The 13,133-nt window shown below is 35.0% G+C and overlaps 1 protein-coding gene across 1 annotated transcript in view; it reads right to left on the minus strand.

The window, feature by feature from the left end:
- Positions 1–125: 125 nt before the first annotated feature.
- Positions 126–13,133, minus strand: part of OTOGL (otogelin like) — a 98,222-nt gene continuing 85,214 nt past the window's right edge. The window contains exons 57-58 of the mRNA XM_063394994.1: positions 9,654–9,733; positions 126–6,825 (exon numbers count right to left, since the gene is read on the minus strand). Of these exons, the coding sequence (XP_063251064.1) occupies positions 6,625–6,825; positions 9,654–9,733 (281 nt within the window). The 3' untranslated portion in view covers positions 126–6,624. The remainder of the gene's footprint in view (positions 6,826–9,653; positions 9,734–13,133) is intronic.

A 13,133-nucleotide genomic window follows, 5' to 3' on the forward strand; every position in this document is an offset into this window, starting at 1 on the left:
CTTGCAACTATTTAAGTAGAAAGAAGACTAGGAATGTTCAAAAGCATGGGGGGAAAAAAGCAGTCCAAATCACAAACCATCAATTTTCAACATTCACTTTGACTAATTATGCACCCCCCAAAAATAGAGTATTTTCCTTACCTTAAATAAATACTGTAATAAAAGCAGAAGAAGAATTGGTTGATCCATTGTTATTGTCCCAGTATCTCTTGTATCACCACAGCTTCTAAGCAAAGTGATGTCAGAATATCCTAAGGGAAAAACTAATACACACATTTACACTTCACATGGACACAGAGGCAGCCAATGGTGCACCCAGGATGTATGTCTTTGCTCTGGCCCTGCCTCTTCCCAAGTCTCATATCAAGTTTCCTAAGATCCTTTGATTTCACTGAACTGTGGATGTGCCTGTTGTTCACTAGTCATTTAAAAACCCCTCAGTGTAAAAAATTATTTTTAGTTTCTATGTGACTACCAGATCAAAATTTATTGCAATCACTTACTTATTTTCCTTCAGACTGTGGTTGTTTTCTACAGTACACCTTTCTATCCAGATGTTCTGTGGTCAGTGTACAAAATAAGCCTGAAAACACTTTCCTGCAGAAGTACTAAGCACTGCTGCAGAACCATTTGTACATCTTATGACTTTACAGAGGTCCCACACAAAGTCACCAGTATAAGCAACTATAAATAAAGACTAGAAAATAATTCATAGCAGTAAGATCACCAATCTATTTCCCAAAGGCTGCTGAACAAGAACTTGGCTCAGAAAAATATACTGGGTGACTTTCATCTGTGGCCAGATCTGAAGCAGCAATTTTGGTTTTGAACTTACCTCAGTATAATTCCCAATTCCCTAATCTTGCCCCAAATAACATTTTTAATAAAGAATTAGTTTTCCACTGTGTTCTTTGAAATTAAATCAGTTTAATATGCTGATAAAAACTGTTTACAGATTATAAAATAAAAAAATCAATGCCATGATGTATGTGTACCATAAAAAGAGCAACAATCATATTATATACTTTGTATTTTCTTAGTTGTTATCATCGCATCATACTTTTGCCTTGAGATACTATCTCGTTTTTCAGTGGCCTATTCCTAATTTTCACTAAAACCTGTATCCCACTGAACTGTGAATTGTGAAATAAGGAATAAAATTTTCAACTAAAGCTTTATTTAGAACTTGTAGTAAACAAGGCAGACTTACTCTTACCAGAAAAATACCATTTTGAAGCTTTTATGTTATCCAGACTCAAAGACACACATAGTAAAACAAATGCTGCTGCAGTGAAACCCCTGATCTCAAAACACTGAGTCAATCTCCCTATCAGAGCAGCAGAGCACATGGATGCAATCACCTGAATGCTATTTTAGCTATCAATTTATTTAGCTTACAAAAGTAAGCCACTGCCTATTCATCTGTTTTGCAACGCAGGCACGCTCAATTTTTTTTTTACAGGGCAATTTGCAGTCATCAGGCACAAAGAGAGACTTTATTAACAAAGTGATTTTCAAGACACCAGCAGGAGCTCTCTCTGTGTAAACCCCAATAAATTAAGTGTGCATGGCACATTCCACCTTAATTAACAGAACACTCCCCAAAACATAAGCACATTCCTTTTATTCAGCATTTCTAGTGATTAAGTCGTGACACCATTCACTTTTCTCCAGTGTGACATCAGTACAGAAGCAGCTCTTCAAGCTCCCCCATACAAAACTACTCATAAAACTAGAAACCACATGGATAAGACATTTTTTCAGACTATCTCAATGAAGAAAGATTCTCAAATCCCTGATCTTAGGGAATGATTTATCACTGATTCCAGTAGATATAGGATCACCTTATTGGTCTACAAAGAGACTTATTTTTCCAAACAGGCAAAAATGACAGTTCTTAAATGATCACTATATGGCTGCCAAGGTCTAGTCAATATATCTTATTTGCTACAGCCCATTGTCCTTCAGCTCTGAGTATACCTTTCCTCCCTAAACTCTGGTGACCTGTTAATGGAGGGATAATTTTTTAAGTTTTCTTATCCTATAGGCAGCTTGCACATTCCACTCAGCATTTAAAGAAAGTTTAGACAAAATTTAGTACAGTGTTACACACAAAACATCTCCACCATGACCTTTCCTCACTAAAACTCTTTTCTTCTCTTGCATTAAAGTGCTGAAGTCTACCCCTCAAAAGATTTTTTTACTTACAGTTGTGAATGTTTTTTGAAAATATATTGGAGAGAATAGCTGGGAGTGTGTAACTGTACAGATTTTCTGCTAATATTCTGGCCTTCATGCTTTCTTCTCCATTATGATTATATTGCTATGGTCATTTGTAACAACTCATTTATGTTTTGTCCCCTACAATTCATTCCTGTGGGATTTTTCCTTTGGACATATACTCATACATGATTACAGCAGCAGCAGCATCTGAAGGTAACATCTGAAAAGGGTTTTGACGAGACAGAACTTGGAAAAATTAGTTCAAGTCAGTATTTTTCATTGCCACAATATTCCTGAGTGGTATCTACATGTTTATGTGGCAGTAAGTTTTTACACAAAGGTGAATCTCTGTAGTATATGGAAATTGGATTTGTCCTTTGAATTCTTGTAAAAGACAAGATGGAAGAAAAAGAGATGGAAAGAATTATACAGAACTAATGAATAATAATAAAATAATTATAAAAAAATAATTACAGTTCCTGTAAGATGAGTTTATCAGCAGAAGTTCCAGAGAAAAAAACTAGTGCCAGGGAAAAGGGATTCCGAAAGAAGGGGGAAAGGACATCTCAAACAGAATTTTGTCACTGCTGAAGCACTGTGAACAGCATAGTGACCATTTGTAATCTCAGAGTGGGTTGCTGTAAATGCCTCTGCCTCTCAGTATATACGTGGCTTCTAACTATGTTCAAACACCAAAACTCAGGCTGATCCTGCCCTAAAATTTCACCAGTGTACAGGAGTATGTATTTGAGAAGAGCTCTGACTGCAATGTGGAAACAAATCATGCAAATTAATTACGCTTTACTTTTTATTTGTAGTATACATATTTGGCTAGCTAAAAGTGGGAATATCAGCTGCCTGTATATCTGTACTCTCAGATTTTATTAATGAAAACACACAGTAAGTGGCTTATACCTAGTATTAAAAGCTGTGCTTCAAATTCTAATTGTACATTTGGGCTATAGTTTGTCTTAACAAATTACCTGGTAAAAAGGCAATGGAATTATAAAAGTCTAAAATAAATAATGTGGCCAAGACGTACCATTTTACAGAAGCGCATTCAGGTACAATCTGATTCCAAGCGTAGAGATGTTTTTATGTTAATCCCTAAAATATCTGGTTAGTTTTATGGCTAAGCCTTTATGTTGTGGGAATCCTTTTCAAGCCCATGTAGGGGAACAGAACAGTGGAAATGCAGGAGCGAAGGGCCACGGGAAGCAGTTACAGATGGGAGAAATGACAAGGCATGGTGGGGCTGCAGCACAAGACTTCCACTCCATCGTGCACAGTTCTTGGATTTTTCAATGACGGTGTGGGAGTTTCGGGAGCATGCCTTCCCAGCCTTCCTTTTAGGGGAGTAGAAATTAGGCTAGCCTTAGTTTCAGAGTGGGTAGAAGGGAGGGAACTCTGTGGGTGTTAAAACTTGTTTGGTTCATAATAACCAGACTAAATAATTTTGGTATTTAACTAAATAAGACTTAGAACAGCTTTCCAAAGTGGCTCACAAGACACATGTTCAGACAGAGTTATGCAAAATTTGAGGATTGGACTTGAGGCAGGAATGCAGAGTTGAAGAGACATGAGAAAGCCAAGACAGAAGCATAAACTGCATATGTGGTCATGTGAAAGCCAAGACAAACCATAAATGGTATATGTGGTCATGTGCACATTGCAGACAGAGGAAATGTGGAGCAGAGCAGTCCTGCCCCACTATAGGCTCATTCAAACCTTCTCTCTGGTGCAAGGGCTCTCTTCTCTCAGGGTTGCAAGGGCTAGTTCATGTTATATAAAACACATGACATCCTGCCAGTGTCACCCTCTGGAGGGAAAGGGGCTGGGCGGGCTGTCCAGGAAATGTTCATGGGTTTTAAGAGATGTTTGCTTTCTGACAAGGCCGAAGCAGCCTGAGTGTGAAGTTTAACTCTAAAAGGAAAGACAATCTTAGAGCCACCATATCCAGCTCCACTGAAGATGTAAGATTTTGCTGCAGGCTTCAGGGAGAATCCTGCCACAGTTCCTACTGACTGTTGCATTAAAAAGTAAATTGTCTAAGTGGGAAAAAATAGTTTAATATCATCTATCTTGTTGCAGGTTGTCATGAAGTTAATTTTAAACATAACTTCTTTTATAATTTCCAAGCTTTCCTAAGGTTTTGCACTAGCATTCATTTTAGTGGCAAAACTTAATTAATTGCATCAACACTGATTTATTATCACTCTGCAAAATAATGTTTATTATATTCCTTTGAATTACAAACACAGTTTTAAATCTTAGAAAAGAAAATGGCTTACATGGCTTTTTTTAAGCCACAGCAGTTCAATGAAAATGTTTAATGATTATACTGAAAAACACTGTATTTTGAGAGCTTCCTTTTTATCAAATGCTAAATTAATTAAGTAGACTTGGGCCAAACTCTCCTAATGCAAGTATAGGGTATCTACCTCTATCTCAATAAATCAAAAGTATGGTGTTTTTTTTTAAAGTTGTCCTTTAATTTGCTGTACAAGTGCACGAACACTACAGGTATGACTATGATTTAACTTCTATTTCTTACCTGCATGAAAAGTTTCTGTGCACAAATTCTGACAGTGGTATCAGAAAATATTTTGGTCCTAGGCCCTGGTATATAATACAACTTGAAATATCTGCTTTACAAATCATAAAAACATGCAGATGAAGGATAGGCTTTCTCAAAGTGTCACTTTATTTTGATCACTAGTTGATCATTATTTCTTTATAATGGGTAAATATTTTGCTGATATATTACAATAGATTGCTATTTAATTTTTAAACCAAGTCACTATTTTTAATGATACGGATGAGTAGATGAGTCTTGTTAATAATAACAGATTTCTCTGTATAAGCTATTTTTCTTTGTAAGCCATCAAACAGAATGTAACAATTAAAGATTTGTCACACAAAGTAGAAAAATAGCCTTAGATTTTAAGGCAATTTTAATTGCTTATAATTCATTGTAATAACACATGTGATAATCCAACCTTTTCATATTTAAACGATGAGAGCTTGCAAAACTGTCAGAAAATTTTCAAACTTTTAGACAAGAATTTCAATTCTGAAATTGAATTGTTAAATTGAATTGTTAAAACTGTTTAAATTGTTAAATTATTAAAACAGTTAAAAGGAAAATTGATAAGGAGAATACCATCATAATTAATATAATTTTCATCCAGTGAATTTATAAAGCAAAGTAATCTAAAACCAGGCTTAAACTTGCATCCTTTATTTTTAAAAGGAAGTTATGTAGTATGTTGAAGAAAAGGGAGATGACATTCACCTTAAGATGCTGAATCATGGATATTACAACTTGATTGAACATGAATAACTCACCTAAGTCCTTCAAAACCTGACTTATTTTTCCTGGATTCAAAAATTATGAATCCTAAATTCAGGCAATAGTCTAAATATCTGTATTGAAAAAAAAAATTAAAATATTGAACATAAATCTTCAAACAAAATCTTCAAATCTTCTTGACTAGAAAACAAAGACAAAACCCATTATGATTATTTAAAATGTGCAATTTTGTGGGGCTTTTTAATAAATATATATATTCTATACTAGCAAACAGCCAATTTTTCATCTGTAAAAAGTCAAAAAATGGATATAAAATGGAAATCTTAGTAGAAATGGCTTTCAATTATTTTTAAGACACAAAAGCTATAACTCTTCAGCCTTTGCATATTCATGCCTCATATTTATAATATACATAAAAATTAAATATATGTCTAAGGTTTCAAGATATTATGATTCTGCTATATACTCTGGAAAGTTCCTACAAGTACTTACAGATCACAGTCATGTTGTTTCTCAGTGATTTACAGTGTAAGCAGAATCCAGTCATTGACAACAGCTTAATGGACAAAAGATAGATTTTTGAGCAAGGTGAAAAACATTACAGCTGAACCCACTATTTTTAAAATAAGTTAATTCAGTCATTTTCAAAATCCTAATATGCTTCTTTTCCATTTTAATGTGGGACTGGTGATGGTTTTCAACTGAAGGCCTCTAAGTAAATGAACCACTGAGAAAATTATTTGGCAAATTCTCCACTTTGATAGGTAGCCACAATCCAAAATTGTAAAACACTGGAAATACTAACCATATTAACAGCATTTTTATCACCTCATTAGAAAGCCACCGAGTAAAAATAAATGATGGATAAACTACACCTTGTTCAAACGGATTTATGTTTTCCTTTCTACTTTTGCCAATATATTTGAAGACAACTCGAAGAACAACAAACAATGTCTTTGATGAATTTGGGAAAAGTTACATTATAAAGCATAACTGATGCCTTTTTTTTATTTCCCTACAGAATACTATACCCATTCATGACCAAAAATCTGTGTCTGGTGAAAGCTGAGCCATGTCCCCAGCAGTGTTCAGTTCCACTGGCACGAGCAGTCCACAGGCTCTTGGATGACGTACATAATCTCGGTGCCGTTTCCCGAGCAGCGCAAGGGCACGGTCAGGACTCGTGTTCCAGTTTCTCGGCAGCATTTACAGAATCTCAGATGGCTATCGATGTTGACATTGAAAATTGTTGCTGACGGGCATTTTCCATCACAAGAAGCCACATTTACCTATAAGTAAAATAAAAGAAAAGAAGAATTAAAACTAGATATCTCAAATTTTATTATAAAAATAGTACCTTTCAAACTTCTTTGTGATTTAAACCCATTTTTACATTTGGAAAGGACTCTGATCTTAAAAATTATTTTAACTTCTAAAATTCATTCAATCTATCTTCTAAAATTCATTCATTCTAAATTTAGTTTTAACATTTAAAATATTTTTAAATTAAACTTTTTGTTACTGTTCATTCATGTGTTTTGTTTCAACTTTGTACTGTGGATACCAAAATTGAGTCCCCATGTACAAATTAATAACTCTGGAACAGCACAGCTGAATCCATGTCCTTTTCATGATCACTGATAAAAAGTTAAATTCCTCTAAGTAAAAGGAAGGGAAGTTTATCTTTCTCCTTGAAAGAGGAAAAGCATATCAGTGCAAAAGCTTATCCCTTTCTTATTTGTACTGTTTGTGACTGAAGGCTGTGTTATCACTCAAAGAAATATATCCAAAAAGCAGATGCAGTAACAAACCAGCTAGGACACATACTAGCTAGAAAATTATTTGTGCTCTAGACTTCAGCAGAGCAACGCTTTCTCTCACTGTTACATCATGTGAAGAACTTTCTTAGCTAATATGTTGACAGAAAAAAAAAAATTTAATTAAAAACTTAAGCAGAATTGAAATGCTGGGAAATCAAGGATGTCTAGTTCTCTCTGTGACAGACTTAAATCTGATTTCTTCTGCAGGTGGAGCATATGAAAGACGCTCGAGCTACTCCCTTCCAAGCCTGTGATGAAATGTGCCATACCCATACAAATTAGGCTAAAAGATTACTTTTATAACTTTGAAATTTTCTGAGATTGGCCAGGAGTAAAAAACAACCTTGTCCTAAGCACTAGTAATCTCAGATATTAATTAATTAAATGTAATCATGCTCAGCCATATCCAAAAATGGACAGCAGTAATCTGGCCAAGAACACACATGTAGTTCCCAGCCAGTCACAGCAGATACCACCATTTGATGGGTCAAAATCACATGATGGAAAAAGAGTGCCAGTGGCGGAGCTGGAGAGGAAAGGAACAGGAGCTTTCGGTGTGAGATGAAAATTTGGACGTGCTTCTGTGTGAAGGGTAAGAGAATCTGGACTCTGTGAAGGATGTGCAGCCCCCAAGGAAATTGAGAGCAAGGAGATACTGGGAAAAGGGGACTCTAATACAGATAGAGGCTGTCGCCCTGTTTTTGAAGACTTTTCTAAGCCTCCTGAATTGTCCTTTATATTGGAGTCAGAGTTTTTACTTTATCACACTTTCTACTATAAACAATAGTCTTGTTTTGCTAACTGTCCTTCATTGTTTACATATTTTTAGGTAGGCGGAGAAAGTTGATTGACTGTTGGCTTGACCAATGTGGTTTGAGAGGCGGGATTCCATCATCCAATCCACGGGCACCATAGGAAATGTATAAAATTGAGTTTTGTAAATAAACTTGTCCCTTTTCCTGCTTTGCTCACCAGCGTGCCCTTGTGCACTTCTTTCGTGTCGACTGCGACAAGAGGCGGGATGCTGGTAGGTCTTTTTGGAAGGTGGGTAGAGAGGGGAGACAAGATAAAGAGTTTATAACAGAGGGATGAAAAGAAAGGCTTCATTTGTTGTGCCATTCAAGACATGACCTGGCCAACACTCTTGTTGCTCCACTCTGCATGCTTTAGCTCTGCAGCAATGTAGAGGGACCACAGCTGAACAGAGCCCTCTCTCATACTGCAGCACTGACTCATAAATAACACTAGAATGAGTTTGTTTCCACTGCCTGTCCAATTGCCTAAATGCACTTAGTTAGCCTTTTTGTCTGCAGGAGAGCAGAGATTTTCACAGAACCGGATGACAGGGCAAGGATCTTGTCACTTGGCTTAAAAAATCGATGAGGTTTGACTAAATCTTTCATTTTAGTATTATTTATTTAGTCAACACCATGTCTTTATTTTGTTGTATTGCTGTCTCTTACCCTAGGTTGTTGAAGTAACTCTAAAGCTTTCCAGACTCATCTCCTAGCTATGGCAAATTACTCAAATTTCATCTATATATTTACACTCCCTCATTATCAATCCTCCTAAAATGAAATAAATATGCCATGCACTCCTACAATTGAAATTTGAACATGTCACTATTGACCTTCTATCAGGATGCCTTTTAACATGCAATGACGTTTTGCCTCTTCCCTAATGACTGCTTAGGTTCTCCAACAGAATCTTGCCAGAGGCCTTTAGGAAGTCTTGAGATACTTTGTCAATTCCTTCCATTTCAAGTGCTACATAAAAAGCACATTTGCTGTTCAGAAATTTCCTAGGGTCAGTAGATGAAGCTACACCAAAGCTGAGAAATAAGATGTCTTAAACAGACCCATAAATAAATGGGATCACTAATTTGTGATATGGAAACCCATGCTATGTGAGGGAGAAGACAGAGAGCATAAAGGTCTTCAAAGAGGAATGCAGCAGTGTTCCATCACATTTTAAGTGGAAATATTTCTGCTCCTTTTTTAGAGCAGGATATTATTTCACACTAAAGGGTTCAGTGCCTTCATTAGTTAAAGTAATTATAGTCAGTATTTTTCATTTGAAGCCAGATGTTTCTTCAGGTAGGAGGGCTCAGTCTTTCAGTAACAGAAATAGCTAGTTTTACTCCATTTATGGTAGGATAACATTCCTGGAGTCAAGGGTCTGCTTTCGAGAAGAAAGCAGCATTTGCAGCATTTTTTGTTGCTTGTTGTTAGCTATAAGTAACTTCCTAATGCTTGGCTTGGCATGCCATAGGCCCAGCATTGAAATTTTATGCTTACCGGGCTTTGACTTATACAGTCATTTTTTCTTATGGTTGTCCTGATCGTCATTTTCTGGCAAATCCTTTCTTCCTTTTTGCCTGGTAAAATACAAAAAAATGCATACTGAATCAATACATCTTCTGTAATGTATTTGCTTCTTAAAAAAGTAAAAAATATTAACATAATTTAAATAGTCATACTTCTTTTTCATTAATTTACACACAGGAACTATTACTTTCATAATTGTCTTTTTAAATCTAATATTTAATATATCATTCCTGGGCAATATTACCTATTTTAGGTGGCACAGGTGAGCATCAAATACCCCCAAAAAGCTATACAATTTTTTTAAAATATTAAACTATTAATATGTTTTTAATTGCACATATGGCAAGAGAAATATAAGCAATTAGAAAAGAATGTATTGAGTAATTTTGAATAATATTAGAATTAATTCTGTTTTATTTGAAATGTTGAATGCAAGCAGGATTTTGACCCTGCCTTTTATAAAATTTTCAGAACTTAACATTTGAGATGGTAAAGGTGTGAATGTGATTACAATCATCATGCTATTTTGCATGATTAAAAATTAAATATAATTGTATTATTTCAATATATTTTTGAGAAATATGTCCCTCAAGGAAGCCTTGAAAGAGAGAGCATTTATTTGCTAAATATGGTGCACTTTTTATTGCCAGATCTGAAGCATGTAGCACATGCAGTCAGCATACAGATCTAGGATGAGGGAAATACTGAATTTTTATGTTCAGTCTTGGAGATACTGATAGGAGGGTTTGGGGTTTTTTTTTACCTGAAAAATTATGCTGTACAGAGAAAAGACATTTTTTACATACTAAATGTCATAATATAATACTGAAACAATTAAACATAGAATTTTTCATGCTTCACTCTGTATCAGACCGTTATTACTATCTGTATAACAGCAGTTATTTAGATCTCCTGATCCACTACTCATCAAAACAACCTGTTAGTTTTGCTGTGTAACCGTTCTGGACATAAAGCATATAAAATAATAAGCATTATTCAGTAGTTTTTGACCTTCCTTCAAGGTTGGTTGTACAGAAAAACAACTCTTCTGTTCCCCAGAAGCTTGAAAGCACTTTTATAAGGTAAATGATATCTGAGTAACCAAGATATTCTGCAACCAAAACTCCATTAAGTACTGAATATTAGGTTAGCTGTAAAATACAGTTAGATTTTAACCTGGGCATTGAAGAATCAAACAAAATTCGGTTACTGAATCACTGTATGAGCGAAGCTGTTAGACTGTAACATCTCTCTATTCTTTCCTCAAAAACACTTAAAAAAATTTCTTTGATGTTTCAGTGTGAAAGTGTTTGCCAGCTTGAATGCTCGTAGACAGTGCAATCTTTGTACTGCTACAAGTCCTATACAGATGTATATCCAACATTTCAGCATATAAAGTGCTGATGTCTTATGGAAGCTCTGCTGCTACACTTTCCTCTCTCCAACCTTGAACTGTAAAGATCTGCATTTCGGTATCACGTGCTTTGTTTACTCATTCCTTTATCTGAGGAAGGAGTTTCTGTGACTCACCTATCTTAAAATGCAAAGAATTATAAGTGTACTGCAACAGTTCTGTAACATTCTGTAATTTCTGGTATAAAAAGTGTATCTTGCTATGGGGTTGTAATTGCATGTGTTGTGTCCCCCCTCCCCACCCCTGCCCTCAATATTTTTGTAAATTTGTAAAACATATTATTTGTGACAAAGAAGAAATACAGCATAAATCCATATCTGCAAAGGTGAGACCAGACAGTAACACACACTCTTGCTCGATTTTAAGGCAAAAAGATTTCCATCATTAAATTTAGAGATCTGGGATCAGATTTAGAATCTCTTGGTAATGGTATTCAGAATCATGATTTTTTAAGTAACATTTCTTATTAAAACTACCCTGTACAGTAAGTTCATATGATAAAAACCAATATCTACAATGAGCAGCAAGGATAACCATCAACAGCATATACCAGAAGTGGTTGAACCTAATTCTGACAGGTGCTGAGCAGTGAATCTTAACCAGGCTTTAGAAAACCACAGATTTGGGAGGCCAGCAGAGGATCAGCATCTCTCAGTATCAGGCCCAGAGACATTAACTGCATGCATGCATCCAATGATGATGACAGCTATGACATATATATCAAGCAGTGCTTACATTATTTTCAAAAAAAAAAAAAAAAGAAAAAAAAAGAAAATACATTATTAAAAATAGTACCTGGTTCACAATTAATACTATCAGTAGGCACTACTGGACTAATGGCAAAGGGTAATAGACCCAATCCAGAACCTGGCAGAATCATTAGGAATAGAAGATTCTTATGAAATAAAAACATTTCTGTATAAATGACACTTTATTAATTCTTACACTGCCAACTGCAATTTTTCTTTCAGCAAAAGATGATATTTCCTGTTAGTCTTCTACAATTTAGAAACTCTGCAGCTGCTTCAAGTCTCACTAAAGATGGCCTATACTTTATTACCCTCCTGGTTAACACACAACTGGAATGCTTACTTTTAAATGAAACTTTTGGAATTAGTCTGTCTATGGCAAGGTAAGAATTAAATACATATGCACTCACTTTGCATGCATTAAATTAAGCTTTTTCAGAAAAGTTATTTGTTCCCATTAAAATCCCAATGTGTTGCAAGCTCTATTTATAAGTACTTATCTTAACTGCTTCACCACAGGGCACATGCTTTTAGTTAAAAATAAAACAAAATAAAAATAAAATAGCATATAATTTTATGAATGATATCCGGGGGTTTTAGCAGCCACCTCAGCAAGTATTTCTGAAGTATAACAATGCCTTTCCTGAGGCCACAGAATATGGCCAAAATTATAAATCTTGCTGGTCAACAGAGAACCAATAGTCAATAATTATTAAGACTAATTTTCTAAATAATGCAAACCTATTTTTTTTTTTGAGGGAGTGAGGGGCAGGCAGGTTTTTTTTCACAGTTTCTTTCATGAGAGAAAGATTACTGATTAGTAAGATTTTAGTACATTTCTGGCGTGTTACTTCTCTATGGTGATTCTCAATTAAAAAGCATATTCTGTTGTATTTAAATACCTTTCATATTCCATGTTTTTGTTACAGGGGAATAACAATATTTGCAGTTTACTTTCTAAGACTCACATAGCTTGGAAACTTGGTATTGTTCTGTATTTTACAAATATCACTACTTCCCCTTATTTCTCCAAATTATATTCAATACGTTGCACTTCAGTTTTATATAATAACTGTGCAGTGTATGGTTATAAGTCTGCAACTTGCTATTCAGTAATATTAAGTAAAAATTTGTATTAAAAAAATCCAGACTGATTTGTTTTACTGTAATTCTGACCAAAAAAAAGGCCAAAAAAGAGGGTTAAGATTTTCTGTAATATTGAACATGTCCTTGCTCTACACAAGTAGTTTTACAAAGCAGTGTTTTATATATAGATATATATATACA

This window comes from Prinia subflava, chromosome 4 (genome assembly GCF_021018805.1).
Source record: "Prinia subflava isolate CZ2003 ecotype Zambia chromosome 4, Cam_Psub_1.2, whole genome shotgun sequence".
NCBI classification, from domain to species: Eukaryota; Metazoa; Chordata; class Aves; order Passeriformes; family Cisticolidae; genus Prinia; species Prinia subflava.